The 14,390-nt window shown below is 51.8% G+C and overlaps 3 protein-coding genes across 4 annotated transcripts in view; 2 read left to right on the top strand and 1 right to left on the bottom strand.

Annotated features, from left to right (window-relative positions):
* Positions 1 to 1,475, bottom strand: part of RETREG2 (reticulophagy regulator family member 2) — a 7,898-nt gene extending 6,423 nt beyond the window's left edge. The window contains 3 exon segments of the mRNA XM_012555537.2: positions 40 to 119; positions 1,142 to 1,351; positions 1,450 to 1,475. Coding sequence (XP_012410991.1) covers positions 40 to 119; positions 1,142 to 1,351; positions 1,450 to 1,475 — 316 coding nt within the window.
* CNPPD1 (cyclin Pas1/PHO80 domain containing 1) lies at positions 1,304 to 5,784 on the top strand. Its single transcript, XM_004376329.2, has 8 exons — positions 1,304 to 1,552; positions 1,972 to 2,080; positions 2,624 to 2,705; positions 2,870 to 2,990; positions 3,076 to 3,204; positions 3,763 to 3,824; positions 4,192 to 4,309; positions 4,546 to 5,784. The coding sequence occupies exons 1-8, from the start codon at positions 1,484 to 1,486 to the stop codon at positions 5,089 to 5,091; spliced, it is 1,236 nt and encodes a 411-aa protein (XP_004376386.1). The 5' UTR covers positions 1,304 to 1,483; the 3' UTR covers positions 5,092 to 5,784.
* Positions 5,785 to 7,572: 1,788 nt separating this feature from the next.
* On the top strand, positions 7,573 to 13,999 carry SLC23A3 (solute carrier family 23 member 3). Of its 2 annotated transcripts, none has more exons than XM_004376328.1 (12): positions 7,573 to 7,737; positions 7,885 to 8,042; positions 8,159 to 8,256; positions 8,468 to 8,541; positions 8,721 to 8,902; positions 9,225 to 9,348; positions 9,504 to 9,618; positions 10,765 to 11,018; positions 11,536 to 11,641; positions 11,949 to 12,116; positions 13,518 to 13,613; positions 13,707 to 13,999. In XM_004376328.1, the coding sequence occupies exons 1-12, from the start codon at positions 7,573 to 7,575 to the stop codon at positions 13,997 to 13,999; spliced, it is 1,833 nt and encodes a 610-aa protein (XP_004376385.1). The 2 variants fall into 2 exon arrangements, with proteins under 2 accessions (XP_004376385.1, XP_004376384.1); XM_004376327.1 differs by having other exon boundaries at positions 8,159 to 8,280.
* Positions 14,000 to 14,390: the final 391 nt, after the last annotated feature.

Here is a 14,390-nt window from a genome sequence, read left to right as displayed (position 1 = left end):
GTCACGTGACGGCGGGACGATTCCGTCACGTGACGCGGCCTAACCGCCTGGAGACGGCGGCCGGCGCTTGCGCCGGCCGGCTGTTGATGACGCTGCGCCTACGCAGGTGCGTGTTCTGGCTGCCGAAGTCGTGAGCAGAGGTCGGAGTTCGTCGGTGTACTACGCCTGGCCGATGGACCGAATATCGGTGTTTCCCCGACTACAGCTCCTTCTCTTCCGTGTGCAGGCAGGGCGGCTAGGGACTCTGGTATTGGCCCAGTATCCCTGGTGTGATGCCGATCAGAAGTGCAGGAAGCAGGCTTCCCACGACGCCCGGGACCCCCGGTAGCATCTGCTGCTGCTGCTGCTCAGGGCTGGGCGGCGGCCCTCACGATAGTCAATCCTCGACGCACTCGTCCTCCCAGTTCCTGTTCCCTCCCCTCAGCGGATAAACAAACACCAGCGCGTGACTCCATAGACTCAAAAACAGCTTCAGCTACTCAGAAAAGTTTTTTTCCCAGCTTTCTGTAAATCTTTTTCCTGCCTCCATGCACTGAAATTCGTTCTCCTTAAGCATGAGATTGGGAGTGGGACGGGACGTGCAAGTTTAAAAATAAAGCCTTGTTTAGGTGCTGTTTACTGTCGGGGACATGTTAATATCAGTACTGAGATTTCCAACGTACCAGGCACTTTATATTTCCTTCAGATCATTTAATTCTTTAAACAATCCTACAAAATAGGTAATAAATTTGCTAAAATTTCCAGCTACGTGTATACTGAAGGGTATACAGCGGAAAGTAAGTTTCCCTCCCACCTTGTCCACAGTTCACCCACTGTTTGAAGTTTGTTGTGGTATCTTTTCTGATGTTTTTTATGTATGTTGCCGTGTGTGTAGCTCCCGTTTTAAACAATTTGGGAGCAACTCGCTGTTAGTGTCTTGCTTCATTCACATTAGCATTACATTGGTACCAAATGGTCTGTCTCTTCTGTCTTCAGTGCGGCACAGTCCCCTAGGAATTGTCCCCATTTCTCAGACGAGGGCACGCTGGGGCTTGGCTTTGTAGCTTGCTCAAGATCCCAGAGAACCCAGGAATTCGAAGCCGGCGATCGGAACGGGCGGCGCGGCAGATTGTGCGGCAGGAGGTCCCGGGCGCAGACTCACCGGCGACTCTCCCGCGGCCTGTAAACGCTGGACGGACACGCTGCGCGGCACACGCGGGAGCCCGCGCTTCGCAGCCGGGTCTTCTCCACTCCACGAGATATGCGCCGAGCCAAGCTCCCGCCCCCGGGGCCCCGCGCCCCGCCCGGGGCGGAACAGGAAGAGGCGCCCGCCCGCCCGAGCCCCGCCTGCTGCCAGCGCAAGAGGAGGGGGCTGCCCGGGCGAGCGCGTTGGCCCGCACCAGGGAGGCAGGCGGACTGGTGGACTTCGAGCAGGGGCGGTTCCCGGCCCCTTACGACTAGTCCTCTTGCCTTCCTCCTTCGCAGGACGACGGCATTCGGCGCGATGGACCTGGCGGGGCTCCTACTGGATGAAGAAGGCACCTTCTCTCTCTCCGGCTTCCAGGACTTCACGGTGAGCGCGCGGCCGGCCTCTTCCCCGGCCTCCTGGCGCTCGGAGCCGGGACCCAGGCGCTCCCCCTTCGGGCCGGAGCAGAGCCGCGAGTTCGCCTGACTCTCGTGTTCCGGAGCCGGTGGCAGCCGCTCTGACTGTGCCTACTCGAGGCCCTGGCTTTTGGGCCCTGAGGGAGAATCGCGGCGGTAGGGATGGGGGTGGGGTGACCAGACCGGGGAGCCCTGGTTGGAGACATTCCCCCGCTCTGGACCAGGCTGACATTGGCAAACAATCCAAGAATTCGGGGCCGGGTGGGGCGGGGCCCCATTGGCAATACGGCAGGCCTCCGGCCCCGCTCCCCCCTTTCTAGTCCAGAGCCAGGCTCTCCATCATACCGTTCCCTGCAGTTCATCCTCCACCACCTTCCTGCTCTGTTTCAGTTCCTCCCGGGACACCAGAAGCTGAGCGCGCGGCTCCGAAAGAGACTCTACTATGGCTGGGACTGGGAGGCCGACTGTAGCCTAGAGGAGCTCTCCAGCCCTGTGGCAGGTTAGCCGGTGGGGTGTGTCCGGGCATGTGAGAAGCATGAAAATGGGGTTGTCAGCAGTCGCCAAAATGACTGTAGGTTTACTCGGCGAATTGCACTGTCTCTTCCCAACCATCTCGTTTGGTACTCGGTTCAAGAACGTGGTTTGTTTCATATTCTTTTAGTCTAAATGAATAAAAAAAAAATTGGTATCTCACAAATTGTTGTCACTCTTGGTATTTGTATACTAGAAACTTTAAATTTTAATTGAAATTTGAATTTTTCAAGTAATCCATCATTTATCTCCAAAATAAACAAGGTACCTTTATTCTGGGTAATTTCAGGTGGATGGGAAATAAGCCTTCCTGCTGGAAGGAGCTGAAATCCAAACTTGAAATGGACTTTTTGTCTCAGCGTGGGAGAATTTGGTCTCTATTTTGTTACTACAGTCCTGTTCTCAAGGGCTCAGCTAATACGTATCTGGGTCTTATGCTGCTACCAGTGGGGGTTGGTGTGTGTGTGTTGGGGAGGGGTTGTTTATCCTGCTTTCCTTCTGTGTCTTGCAGACATTGCTGTGGAACTGCTACAGAAGGCAGCCCCCAGCCCTATTCACCGACTTCAGAAGAAATACGTAGCTCATGTGTCGCGGTGAGCCTGGAATTGAGAGGGACAGTATGAGATTATTTGGGTCCTAGAGAGAGAACAATGGTTATCTCTAAAAAGAAAATATAAAAATTCAGGGCTGAGTATCATAAGAGTTACAGGAGCTGAGAGCCGCTTGGGTTTAATTACTGATTCTTTCTACCACCCAGGGAGGCATGCATCTCCCCTTGTGCAATGATGCTAGCTCTGGTGTACATTGAGCGGCTCCGGCATCGAAACCCAGACTATCTACAGCATGTGTCATCCTCTGACTTGTTCCTGATCTCCATGGTAAGGCGCCCCCTTCCTTTCATCTCTCTGGTGTTCCAGGAGCTGGGTGTGAACATTACTGACGACACCTCTGCTTTCTCTGTAGATGGTGGCCAGTAAGTACCTCTATGATGAAGGGGAGGAGGAGGAGGTCTTTAATGACGAGTGGGGAGCTGCTGGGGGTGTGGCTGTGCCCACTCTCAATGCCCTGGAGAGGGGTTTCCTGAGTGCCATGGTGAGTAGCTGCTCTCTCTCTCTTGCTCTGTTTCCCTGGCCCATCTTTACATTCCCTTCACTCTTTGTTTTTTCTGTCTCAGTCTGCTGTTGTTCCCTCATTTCTCTTTGTACATGTCCGCATTCTATCTTCCCTTCCCAGCCCTTGTTGATTAACCACAGCCTTTGGAGGTTCCTGGAGTGGTGAAGGCAGGAGTGGAGTGTTTCCGGTGTCCCTCCATGGCCCCACAATACTTGTACACTCTGAGTCAGAGCTTGTCTTAGGGTTTCTTTTTATTTCCTTCTCTACTTTCTCTGTGCTTTTTTCTATGACTTTAAGCTCTCTGTGGGCACAGATCCTGCTCAGGGTAATCTTGTTCTTTTGCCCTTAATGGAGCGTATGATATGAAACCAGATAGGTGGTGATTAAACGAGTGAGTGCATAAAAGCGTTTGGAACCAAGTCTGGCACACAGTAAGTGCCAACTAAGTGGTAGTCATAGTGGTGGTTGTAGTTGTTGTTGCTGTTCTTATTATCACGTGACTGGTTCATATCCAACTCCTACATGTCCAACCTTCAGGACTGGCATCTCTACACTGACCCTCGGGAGATCTTTGAGGTGCTGAGCTGGCTGGAGAGCTGGTAGGTTCTAGGAGTTGGGAACAGGGGCTTGAGGGATTTGTGGGCTGAGGCCTAAGCCGTAGGAGCTAGAGAAGAGGATCCGTGTAACTGGGGGGGAGGGAGGAGACAAGGAAAGGAATTGCTCAAGGTAGTGGTTCCCCAACTTGTGTGTCCTCTTTATAATCACCTTTGGGAGGGTGGAGGCAGGAGAAGCTCATTTAAAATACAGATTTTTGGTGCCTAACCCTCAGTTTCTGGTTCGGCAGATAGCCTAGAAGTCTAACAAGCCCCTCCCCGGTATTTTTGGGTGGAGGGCCTATGAAGGTTTCGCAGGGTATGAGGGTGCAGGAGAGTTGTGGATTGTCTCTCTTTTCTCCACTTCCACCAGTGTGGCTGAGCAGCAGGGGCGGCGGCGGGGCTGGTACACCTACACAGACCTGTGTGTTCTGCTGGAGCAGCCAGCCTGGCAGCTGGCCCTGGGCTCCCTCTGTCAGCAGCTGGCAAAGGTGAGGAGTGATGGGGCTTGACAGGGCTGGTATGTAGGGTGGGATGACATAAAGCTAGTAGGTGGGACTTAGGAGTAGTCAGGTAAGGTGGGGTGTAAATGGCTACAGAGAGCTTTAACTTGGAGACAAGTTTCTGGAGACAAGGGGTGGGTGTGTTACAGACCTTAGAAGCATGTTTTAGGGGAAGATGCCCCCAAGAATGTGTGCACTGACCTTTCTTACCCTCTCTGCTGCAGCTATCCTGCTTGTTAGCCATGGCATATGTGAGCAGTGTGGCCCTGGCTGTGGCATCAGTGGCTGTGATCCACCAGTCCTTGGGGCTGTCTTGCAGCCCTCCACCTGGTCCCCCTGACCTTAGACTGGCCTCCAGGTGCCTCTTGGAGTCCTGCATACCTTCTCCTGTGCCACAGTGCCTGCCGTCTCCTGCTAACATCTCCAGCTGCCTGGAAGGGGACATAGGGCTGCGTTCGCTCTGGGGAAGTCTTCTGGCCTCCCTGACTGCCCCACCATTGCCTTCCCCAGACCCTCCTGCCCTTCCCACTCTTCTCCACAAATGCCCCCTTTGCCAGAAGCTTCAGAGAGACTCCCCAACCTGCCGTGCCTGCCACCACACCAACCATACGGTCTCTACTGGGCCTCCCAGCACCTGGTACCACACCCATGGCCTGGCTCCCCCCTGGTCTTGGAGCCTGATGCCCCCTCTACTCCCCCAGCCCCAGCAATGTTCCCTTTTCAGTGTCATGGAGCTGGCCCGCCTCAAGTCTTTCATTTTCCCAGGCTAGGGAAGGCTCTGAGGAATGCATTAAGAGGACTTGGGAGTCCTTGAGAACCTGGAGGAGCCGAGCTTGGTTTAGATCCTGTCTACCTCTCTGGGTCCTTGGCTGGTCCCCTGTTCTCCAGTGCTGGACTGAAGGGGTTGTGGGGCAGACAACAGAAGGCCACTCACTCTCCCAGACCTCAGTGGCTGGCTGCTTGCCTGGGGCAGTGATACTGCCTGGGAAAGGTTCAGCTCACTGACTGGGCTGTGTCACAGATCAACAGAAGAGAAGCCCCTGACTCTCCACCTCCCTGGGGCTCTTCTAGACTTGTTTTTGGGTTCTCTAGGGTGGGAGGGTGGGAGATGGGGTAGGTGGGGTGAGGGAAGGAGGAACAGGTTAACCTAGGTCTGTGTGATGTCTCTGCGGCATGATAGCCAGGGACTAATAGGGCCGAGGTGGGTGCTGTTGAGGGAAGGCTGGGTGATGTGGGAAATCCTCTACACGCCCGTCTCTTAGGTGCAGTCTAATGGAGTCAGGGAATGGGACCTTCAACCTTGACCTTTTGTCTTCCACCTTCTCTTACTGCCCTGCTCCTACGCTTCCCTCTTCTGGTTCTTCTTCTGGTGTTCTCTTCACAGGCCTCTCTGGCCACTGCTTTGTATCTGGGTTTTTCACGCTTTTGTAGAACTGAGGTTTCAATAAACAGTTTCAATTGCATGGCCTGGACTCTTCCTTCTAGGGCAGCCCTTGAAGGTCTTTCCTCTCAGGATCTGCCTTCTAAGCCTCCTTACTTCCTGATCCCGTCACACAAATTGTTTTCTCTGAGCCCCTTTTCGGAACTTCCCTATTGTTAGTTGCAGGGTCCTATGCCAAACACCCCCGTCCCTGCTCCCAGCACCCTGGGACCCCAGCACCGCTCAACTTCAAGTGCCGTGGTTACAGATGGTGATCGTATCATGCCTGGGGTTGGCCCTGTCTGTCGCATGTTCTTGTGGATCCTGAAGCACATCTGGAGAGGGGCCATCAGAACCCTGAAAGTTCCTTGAGGGCAGTCCCCAAGGCACACTTCTCTCTACCCTGAGTTCCTCACTGTCATGATGTGTCGTAGTAGTCCGCAATGTTATAAGAACTCCAAGGCTGAGTTATCGCTGGAAGAAGGAAAAGTTGTTCCTGGCCGTTGGACCGAAGAGTATTTGGAACTGCTAAAGTTGGAGCCCTGGTGGTGCAGTATTTAAGAGCTGTGGCAGCTAACCAAAGGGTCAGCAGTTTGAATCTACCAGCCGCTTCTTGGACACCCTACGAGGGAGTACTACTCTGTCCTACAGGGGCACTGAGTCGAAATTGGCTCAGGCTTAAGATAATCGACGGCAGGAGTGGTACTGCCCCCTAGGGGGCATTTTGGAAATTGATGGAGTATCATTTTGGTTGCCACAAGGATTTGAGGGGATGCTACTGGCATTTAGTCAGCCTGGGCAGGGTGCTAAACCAAAAGACAAACCCACTGTCGTTGGGTGCTAGATATCCTGAAATGCTCAGGAATCTCCCTCGAGAGGTCCTTCCCTCAGTATAAGGAATTCCCAAGACAACTTTTGAATGACCTGCTGGACATCATGTGTATGAAAAACTTGTTTATATTTATCTGAACCTAGAACTGTCTTCCTTTGTATGTGTAAACAAGAAAAAGCTTTTTGCACGTTTTGAAAAAGACTTAGTTTTCCAGAAATGCACCTCCATGTAAATTAAGAGAAAATGGTACTCTGTTTTTTCAGCACTTTACCAAGGATTTGTTTATCATTTTAGAAAATCAGGTTATCAATGGCTGCACTGCTTGTGGTTTCTGAGTCACCAATAAAACACAAGTATCAATTGGCATTTGTAGTTATCAAATTCATAGTGGTTCTGCATATGACTGGGGATTGAACTACCTCGTCTTCTGGTTTAGTTGTGCCTAAGCTTTTACATATTGAAATATATTTTTTTATAAATTACTTTTTATTTCTCCATTATATGAGGATATTATATGGAGTGGTGGTCATTGTCAGCCTGTGTGATATAAGGTATATTATTCTTGAATTTCATTTTGAGCTGGTCAAGGGGGTTTGGTCCTGAAAAGGGTGAGAACCACAGATGCAGCAGTGATGGCTCTAAATGGTGCTGAGTGGAGAATACAGTCTACGAAATCTCCCCAGTTTATTTTGGTAGGTCTCCTCACCCTCCTATCCTACTTTCCAGAGCCTGGTCTAGTAGTAGGGGATCTGGATGGAGATTCTTGGGGGAGGGGTCCAGAACTTGGCTCCCCGGTTAATGGGTGATGGAAGTTGCACAAGAGCTGGGCAAAGGTAAAAGGGCCGCCTCCTGCTCCAAATCCCTCATCCCTTTGTTCTGCTTCATTGACAGTCCCACCCCCTCCCCACCTCAGGCAGCTAACTCCACCCAAACTCTGACCTCTTACTGTCTACTTAACTCTGGCCCAGGGAAGCCAAGATAAGACAGAGGCCGGGCAGCATGAGCCGATCACCCCCACATCCCAGCCAACTTCAGTCTGTGGGCTCCCAGGATGCCTTGGCTCTCCAGCCATCACTACCTGTTCCCCAGATTCCCTCGACCCCCTCTTGGGTCTTTCTGGGTGGGCCTCCTCCCTGGGGCCTCAGCTGTCTTCTGGCTCTGCAGGTAGGAGGCAGAGGTGCAGGGGTTGGTATTGGCTGGAGGGTGTTGGGTGGGTGGGGTAGATGTGGCATGAGAGACCCTTGGGAAATCGATATTTCCTGGGAGAGGTGTGTGCCTGAGGACCACCCCACCCCGTTCCTCCCCCTGCAGCATATCATTGTCCTGGCTTCTCTGCTCTGTGTCTCCCACCTGCTCCTGCTCCGCAGTCTCCCCCCAGGAGGACTCTCTTACTCCTATGCCCAGCTCCTGGCCTCCAGCCTCTTTTCGAGTGGTGTGTCCACTGCCTTACAAACCTGGATGGGCAGCAGGTGAAGGAACCTCACTGGAGAGAGGGGGGTTGGGGTCCTGAAGGGTAGAAGAGACTGGGGGGAGTCCTGTTGGCTTCCACATGTGTCCAGAGCTGCCTAGGCTGCTGTTCCTACAGGCTGCCTCTCGTTCAGGCCCCATCCTTGGAGTTCCTTATCCCGGCTCTGGTGCTGACCAGCCAGAAGCTGCCTATGGCCACCCAGACACCTGGCAACTGTGAGCACAGAGCAAGGGCAGGGGGTGAGGGTGGGCTGGGTGCTATTCTGAATATACAGGTGAGGTGGGAGTAGGATTGAGATTGGGCAATGGTGGGACTTACAGGCACTGTAGGGGCCTTGGAGCTGGGCCAGGCACCAGCTAGGAGTGTGGAGCTGTGGGGGTCTATCTTACCCACCTTTCTCCTCTCTGCGCCCTAAACCTTTCCTAGCCTCCCTCATGCTGCGCCTGTGTGGGGGGCCTGGCTGCCATGGCCTGGAACCCGGGAACACTTCTCTCCGAGAGGTGAGTTCCTGGGGAGAAGAGCTAAGGTGGGGGATTGGGAGGCTCCCGTTTCCATTATGCAGGGACTAAGATGCTCTGGGGGAAGGGGTTGGGGGAAGGACCTGTCCCTGGAATTAGTTAGGAGGTCTAGGGCTGAAATCAACCTGATTGAGCAGAGTGTCCTCTCCTATACTCTGCAGGTGTCCGGAGCAGTGGTGGTATCCGGGCTGCTGCAGGGCACACTGGGGCTGTTGGGGGTCCCTGGCCGCTTGTTCCCCCACTGTGGGCCCCTGGTTCTGGCCCCCGGCCTAGTTGTGGCAGGGCTGTCTGCCCACAGGGAGGTGGCCCTGTTCTGCTCCATTCACTGGGGCCTGGCCTTGCTGTACGTGAGTCCTGAGAGGTGTGGGATGGTGACCAGTGGTGGTGTGTGGGACTGGGGAAGGCAGAGCTGCTGGCCCTATCAGATTCAGCAGCCATTTGAGCAGACAACACTTTTTTAGATTTTCAATCGAAGAGTTTCCCTGGGTTCATCTGGTCTGACTTTCATGCTGTTTCCTGCTGTCCCCCAAGGTGCCCCTCCTACCCCTTCGATGAGGGTTTTCTTCTCTGAGACCCCCTTTTATTGTATTCTACCCACTCCACGTTCACTAACACCCCTCAGGGTGCTGCTTCATCTTGCTCCTAAAGCTCCTTCTCTGTCCTAGGCTTATCCTGCTCATGGTGGTCTGTTCTCAGCACCTGGGCTCCTGCCAGTTACCACCATGCCCTTGGAGGCTAGCTTCAGCCTCTCCAACTTGTGCTCACATCCCTGCTTTCCGGCTTCTCTCGGTATGTGGGGGCCTGGGCAGAGGCAATCGAGGTTAAGAGGGCTGGCATGGAAGGCCCCCTTGGCCCCCTACCTTTTGGCTTCTGTCTATCCCTCCAAGGCTGGCTCGGAAGGTTCTGGGGGACAAATTCTATTCTTTCCCTTTTTCGCCCCTCAGGTGCTGCTCCCTGTGGCCTGTGTGTGGATCATCTCTGCCCTTCTGGGTCTCAGCACTATCCCCCTGGAGCTGTCTGCCCCCATCGAGGCACCATGGTTTTGGCTACCTCACCCAGGTGGGTTTTCTAGTCCTCTGTCCTATTACTCACCTAATGGTGTTTATTTGAATTCAAGATTTAATGGATTTCTTTTCTGAGTTAAATCCTGTGTCTTCTCAAAACATATATGAAGGGAACACTGAGCTTCTGATAAGGGTGATGGTATAATTTGGGAACAGGTAAGGGTGATGGTTGAATAACATGATGAACATAATTAATGTCACTGAACTGTATATGTGAAAATTGTTGAAATGTGTATTTATTACAATAAAAAATATATAGAAGAGGGGCATTGCAAGTCTGAGGGTTAATTCCACCCCCTCACTCCAGGTGTTTTACTTGAGTCAGCATTTTAAAAAATCTATAGTTTTCACAGTCCCCCACTTCCTATTGATATTTCTTACCCAATTTACACATTTATGTTACCTACTCCTATAGACATTTGACTTGGTGACCTATAGATAAAGTTTACTTTTGAGGCATTGTACATGAAATTTGTTCATTCATTATTAATAAAGGTCTGTTGAGTGCTGACTATGTACCAGGCATGTGATAGGGGACACAATGATGATACTGTACCTGCCCTCATGGAGCTTACAGTCCACTGGGGAATACACATACTAATTAGATAGTCACCCAAGTAAGTGTAAAATTGCAGTTGTGGTAAGTGTAACAAAGGGATGGTACATTTGTGTCATGAGAGCTTGCTTATGTTGGAGGAATTTGACTTCATCAGGGAGGTCAGGAAGGGTATTCTTAAGGAGTTATCATTGAGATGAAATGTGAGAGATGAGTAGGGGATAAATAGATGAAGGCAGGAGAGAAGAGCATTTTAGGCAGCAAGAACAGCACATGCAAACGCCCTGTGGTGGCAGGGAGCACAGCAAGTACAAGAGCCTGAAACAAGGCCAGTACGTCTGGAGTGAAGGAAATGAGGTGGAATGTGGCGGGAGATGAGACTGGAGAGAGAGGTAAGGGTCAGACCAAAGCAGATCTTGTAGACCAAGGAGTTGAACCTTTATCCTTAGAGTTCAGTTGTTTTGTCCTAAGGCATTGTCTTCAAAGACAATGGGGCATCTAGGATTCTCGTGGCAAGGTAGTTGGCAGCAGGGGGATGCTTCAGACTTGAGTTTGGCCCTGAAGCAGTACTTTCTTCCTTCTCAGGTGAGTGGGACTGGCCCTTGCTGACGCCCAGGGCTCTGGCTGCGGGCATCTCCATGGCCCTGGCAGCCTCCACCAGCTCCCTGGGCTGCTATGCTCTGTGTGGCCAGCTCCTGCATCTGCCTTCACCACCTCCACATGCCTGCAGTCGAGGGCTGAGCCTGGAGGGTCTGGGCAGTGTGCTGGCCGGGCTACTGGGGAGTCCCATGGGCACTGCATCCAGCTTCCCCAATGTGGGCACACTGAGTCTTACCCAGGTATGGTCCTTGGACCCAGGATGGGGGTGGGGGGTGGAGGTGCAGGAGAGGGAAGGGAACTCACACTGATAGCCAGCTGTGCCCACCGCTCTGTTAGGCACTTCATAATAGTTTTCTCACTTAGAGAGGTGCCTAGGAGTGGTATACAGGGCTGGGAGTGTTGGGAAGACACGAAACCATTACTGAACTCCTTCTATGCATCAGACACTGTGCCAGGGCTAGGGTTCCAGAGAAGAACAGTCAGACAAAGTCCCTGCCCTCTTGGAGGACTTCACAGAAGGAGAGGCAGACAATTAAAAAATTCTGGAGAGTAGTAAGTGCTATTAAGACAACAAAGCAGGGTAAGTGGGATAGTGGATGAGTAAAGGAGGCACCTTTAGATGTAGTGGTCAGGAGTGCTTCTTGAAGGAGATAACATTTAAGTTGGGATCCAAATGATGAGAATGAGCTGGTCAGGTGAAGATCTAGGAAGAATCTGAGGAGGTAGCTGTGTTTTCTCGTGTTTTTTCTTCACTAGGCTGGATCCCGGCGAGTAGCGCACTTGGTAGGACTGCTCTGTGTGGGGCTCGGGCTCTCCCCCAGGCTGGCCCAGCTCCTCACCACCATCCCATTGCCTGTACTTGGTGAGTGGATGTATCAGCAGGGCTGGTATGGAGCCCGTACTCACCAGTATGAACCAACCAGTTGTTTATGGCTGGCACCCTTGCTTTCTGAGTATCCTCCCTGGATAATTGATATGCGTATGTGTCAGCTGCCTTCATTTTCTCGGCCCAGCATCTTGGCCTCTTGACTGGGCTTCTGGGCTTCTTGCGGAATCAGAAACAAGCCTTTTGGTTGTCTCTCCCCTCTCCCCACACTTGCCCAGCTCTGTACTACCCCTTGCTGTGCCAGCCCTCTCCCAACCCCCTGGATTTCTTCCATACAATACAGGTGGGGTTCTGGGTGTGACCCAGGCTGTGGTTCTGTCTACTGGATTCTCCAGCTTCCACCTGGCTGACATTGACTCTGGGCGGAATGTCTTCATAGTCGGCTTCTCTATCTTCATAGCCCTGCTGCTGCCAAGATGGCTTCGGGAAGCCCCAGTCCTTCTCATCACAGGTGGGAGGAGTGGGGAGGGGAAGAGTTGTTCGGGAGTGGGAAAGCAAGGGCCTGAGGCTTCAGGTTCTGTGGACTCCTGGCCCCACACCCTCCTCTGGGCTTTGGTATAAACAGTTTATCCATTTGTTTAACAAACATTTATTGAGCACCATGTTAGCCTTGGTGGCGCAGTGGTTAAGTGCTCGGCTGCTAACCGAAAGGTTGGTGGTTCAAACCCACCAGCCGCTCAACGGGAGATAGATGTGGCAGGCTGCTTCCGAAAAGATTTATAGCCTTGGAAACCCTATAGAGCAGTTCCACTCTATCCTATAGGGTTGTTATGAATAGGAATCAACTCAACGGCAATAGGTTTGTTTTTTTTTTGGTTTATGTTAGCCCCTTGGGATACAAAGATGCTGCAGGCGTTACAGTCTAGTAAAAAAGATGAGATGTGTAAGAAAAGAACAAGAAAGATTCAGATAAAGAGTTGTGGTGCTCAATGGTGAGAGAGATGGTTTCTGTTTGAGAGGATCCAGGTAGGTTTCATGGAGAAAGTAACTTTTCTCTGGTCTTGAAGTGGGAACAAGATCATCCTGACGGAGGAACCATCATAAACAAAGCCATAGAAGTAGGCAGTCATAGGGCATGTCCTGGGTACAGCAAATGGCTTGGTTTGTCGAGAGCAATGGTTCTCAACTGGGGGTGATTTTCCCTCCTAGGGGACATTTGGCAATGTCTGGAGACATTTTTAACCACCATAAACAGGGCCAGGATGGGTGGGTGTTACTGGCATCTAGTGGGTAAAGTCCAGGGATGCTGCTAAACATCCTTCTACGCACAGAAGAGACAACAAAGAATTACCCATTGCCATCGATTCTGACTCGTAGAGACCCTATAGAACAGAGTAGAACTGCCCCATAGGGTTTCCAATGCCGTAAATCTTTATGGAAGCAGACTGCCACATCTTTCTCCTGTGGAGTGGCTGGTGGGTTCGAACTACCAACCTTGCGGTTAGCAGCTGAGTGCTTTAATCACTGTTCTACCAGGGATCTTCAACAAAGAATTACCCAGTCCAAAATGTTAGTAGTATTAGAGGTTGAGAAACCCAGGCTAGAACACAGAAGGTAAGAAATGGGAGATAAGATTGGGGCTTTTAATATCAAACTTTACAGAGAAAGGGAGCCTGGTGCTCAAAGCATGTCTGGAGGGCATGTGGATGCTCAGAAGACAGGGTGTTCAGCAGGGATCTTGTGTGGAGGGTGTGGGTGTGGGAAGTGGAGAGTAGAGGGACAAATGGGGGCAGGGGAAGATAGAATGACAATTCAGAAAGAACTGTCCTTAGTTCAAGACTTAGGTTTAGGCCTGGAAGGATAAGACTCTCTAGCCTTGGATAGGATCAGAGTTCCTGTCTGGCCCCTGTAGGCTGGAGCTCGTTGGATGTGTTCCTGCGTTCACTGCTGACGGAGCCCATCTTCCTGGCTGGACTCTTGGGCTTCTTCCTAGAGAACACCATTTCTGGTAAGTTGATGCCAGGCCATAGAGATTAGGGAGTGGCCAGGAAGTCATCACTCCTTAGTTTGGACAATGGCCTGACCAACCTCTATTTTGCAGGCACACAGCTTGAGAGAGGCCTGCGTCAAGAACTTCCATCTCCTTTTGCTGCCCAAGAGACTTGGATGCCTCAGATGTCCAGAGAGAAGGCTGTCCAAGAGTATGGGCTTCCTCTCTCCATTCAAAACCTATGTTCCTGCATCCCCCAGCCCCTCCATTGCCTCTGCCCACTGCCTGAAGACCTTGGGGATGAGGAAGGAGAGCCTTCTGAGCCAGGAGAGACAGCAGACTTGCTGCCTGGCTTTGGGGAGCCATGCCCTGGGCCTACCAGAGAAGGATTTAGTTCCCAGTAATCCCAGGATGCCTACTTCTGTCTGGTTAGTTCAACTTGCTGGGGAGTCAGTTCCCAGGCTCTACTTTCTCCTAGTGAGAGGGTATGTGTGTGTGTGTCTAACCTGGGCCCATCTAAAGTTCCTATTTCCCACTAGGTGTGTGCCTTTCTTTCTATTAATTAGGCCTAACTGTTCCACATCTTTCTCCCTCGGAGCAGTTGTGGGTTCCAAACACCAACCTTTCAGTGGTTTAGTGGGTCATGAATGAATAAGATTTTGCCTGTGTACCATGAATGCCACTTAAACCCCAGCATTCACTTAACCAATATTTACTGAGTGCCTTCCATGTGCAAGATTCTGGAACTACAGATATAAACAATACAGGGTCTCTACCCCCTCAAAGGCACTTACG

This window comes from Trichechus manatus, unplaced genomic scaffold (assembly GCF_000243295.1).
Source record: "Trichechus manatus latirostris isolate Lorelei unplaced genomic scaffold, TriManLat1.0 scaffold00041, whole genome shotgun sequence".
Classification (NCBI taxonomy): Eukaryota; Metazoa; Chordata; class Mammalia; order Sirenia; family Trichechidae; genus Trichechus; species Trichechus manatus.
The sequence above is the reverse complement of the archived record's forward strand: the minus strand, read 5'-3'. Positions and strand labels throughout refer to the sequence as shown.

Coding starts and splice junctions, on each gene's coding strand:
- CNPPD1 (XM_004376329.2), top strand. CDS start 1,484: ATGGACCTGGCGGGGCTCCTACTGGATGAAGAAGGCACCTTCTCTCTC. Junction 3,825..4,191: donor CTGAGCTGGCTGGAGAGCTG/GTAGGTTCTAGG, acceptor CACTTCCACCAG/TGTGGCTGAGCAGCAGGGGC. Junction 4,310..4,545: donor TCTGTCAGCAGCTGGCAAAG/GTGAGGAGTGAT, acceptor TCTCTGCTGCAG/CTATCCTGCTTGTTAGCCAT.
- SLC23A3 (XM_004376327.1), top strand. CDS start 7,573: ATGAGCCGATCACCCCCACATCCCAGCCAACTTCAGTCTGTGGGCTCC. Junction 8,903..9,224: donor CACTGGGGCCTGGCCTTGCT/GTACGTGAGTCC, acceptor TCTCTGTCCTAG/GCTTATCCTGCTCATGGTGG. Junction 11,019..11,535: donor GCACACTGAGTCTTACCCAG/GTATGGTCCTTG, acceptor TTTCTTCACTAG/GCTGGATCCCGGCGAGTAGC.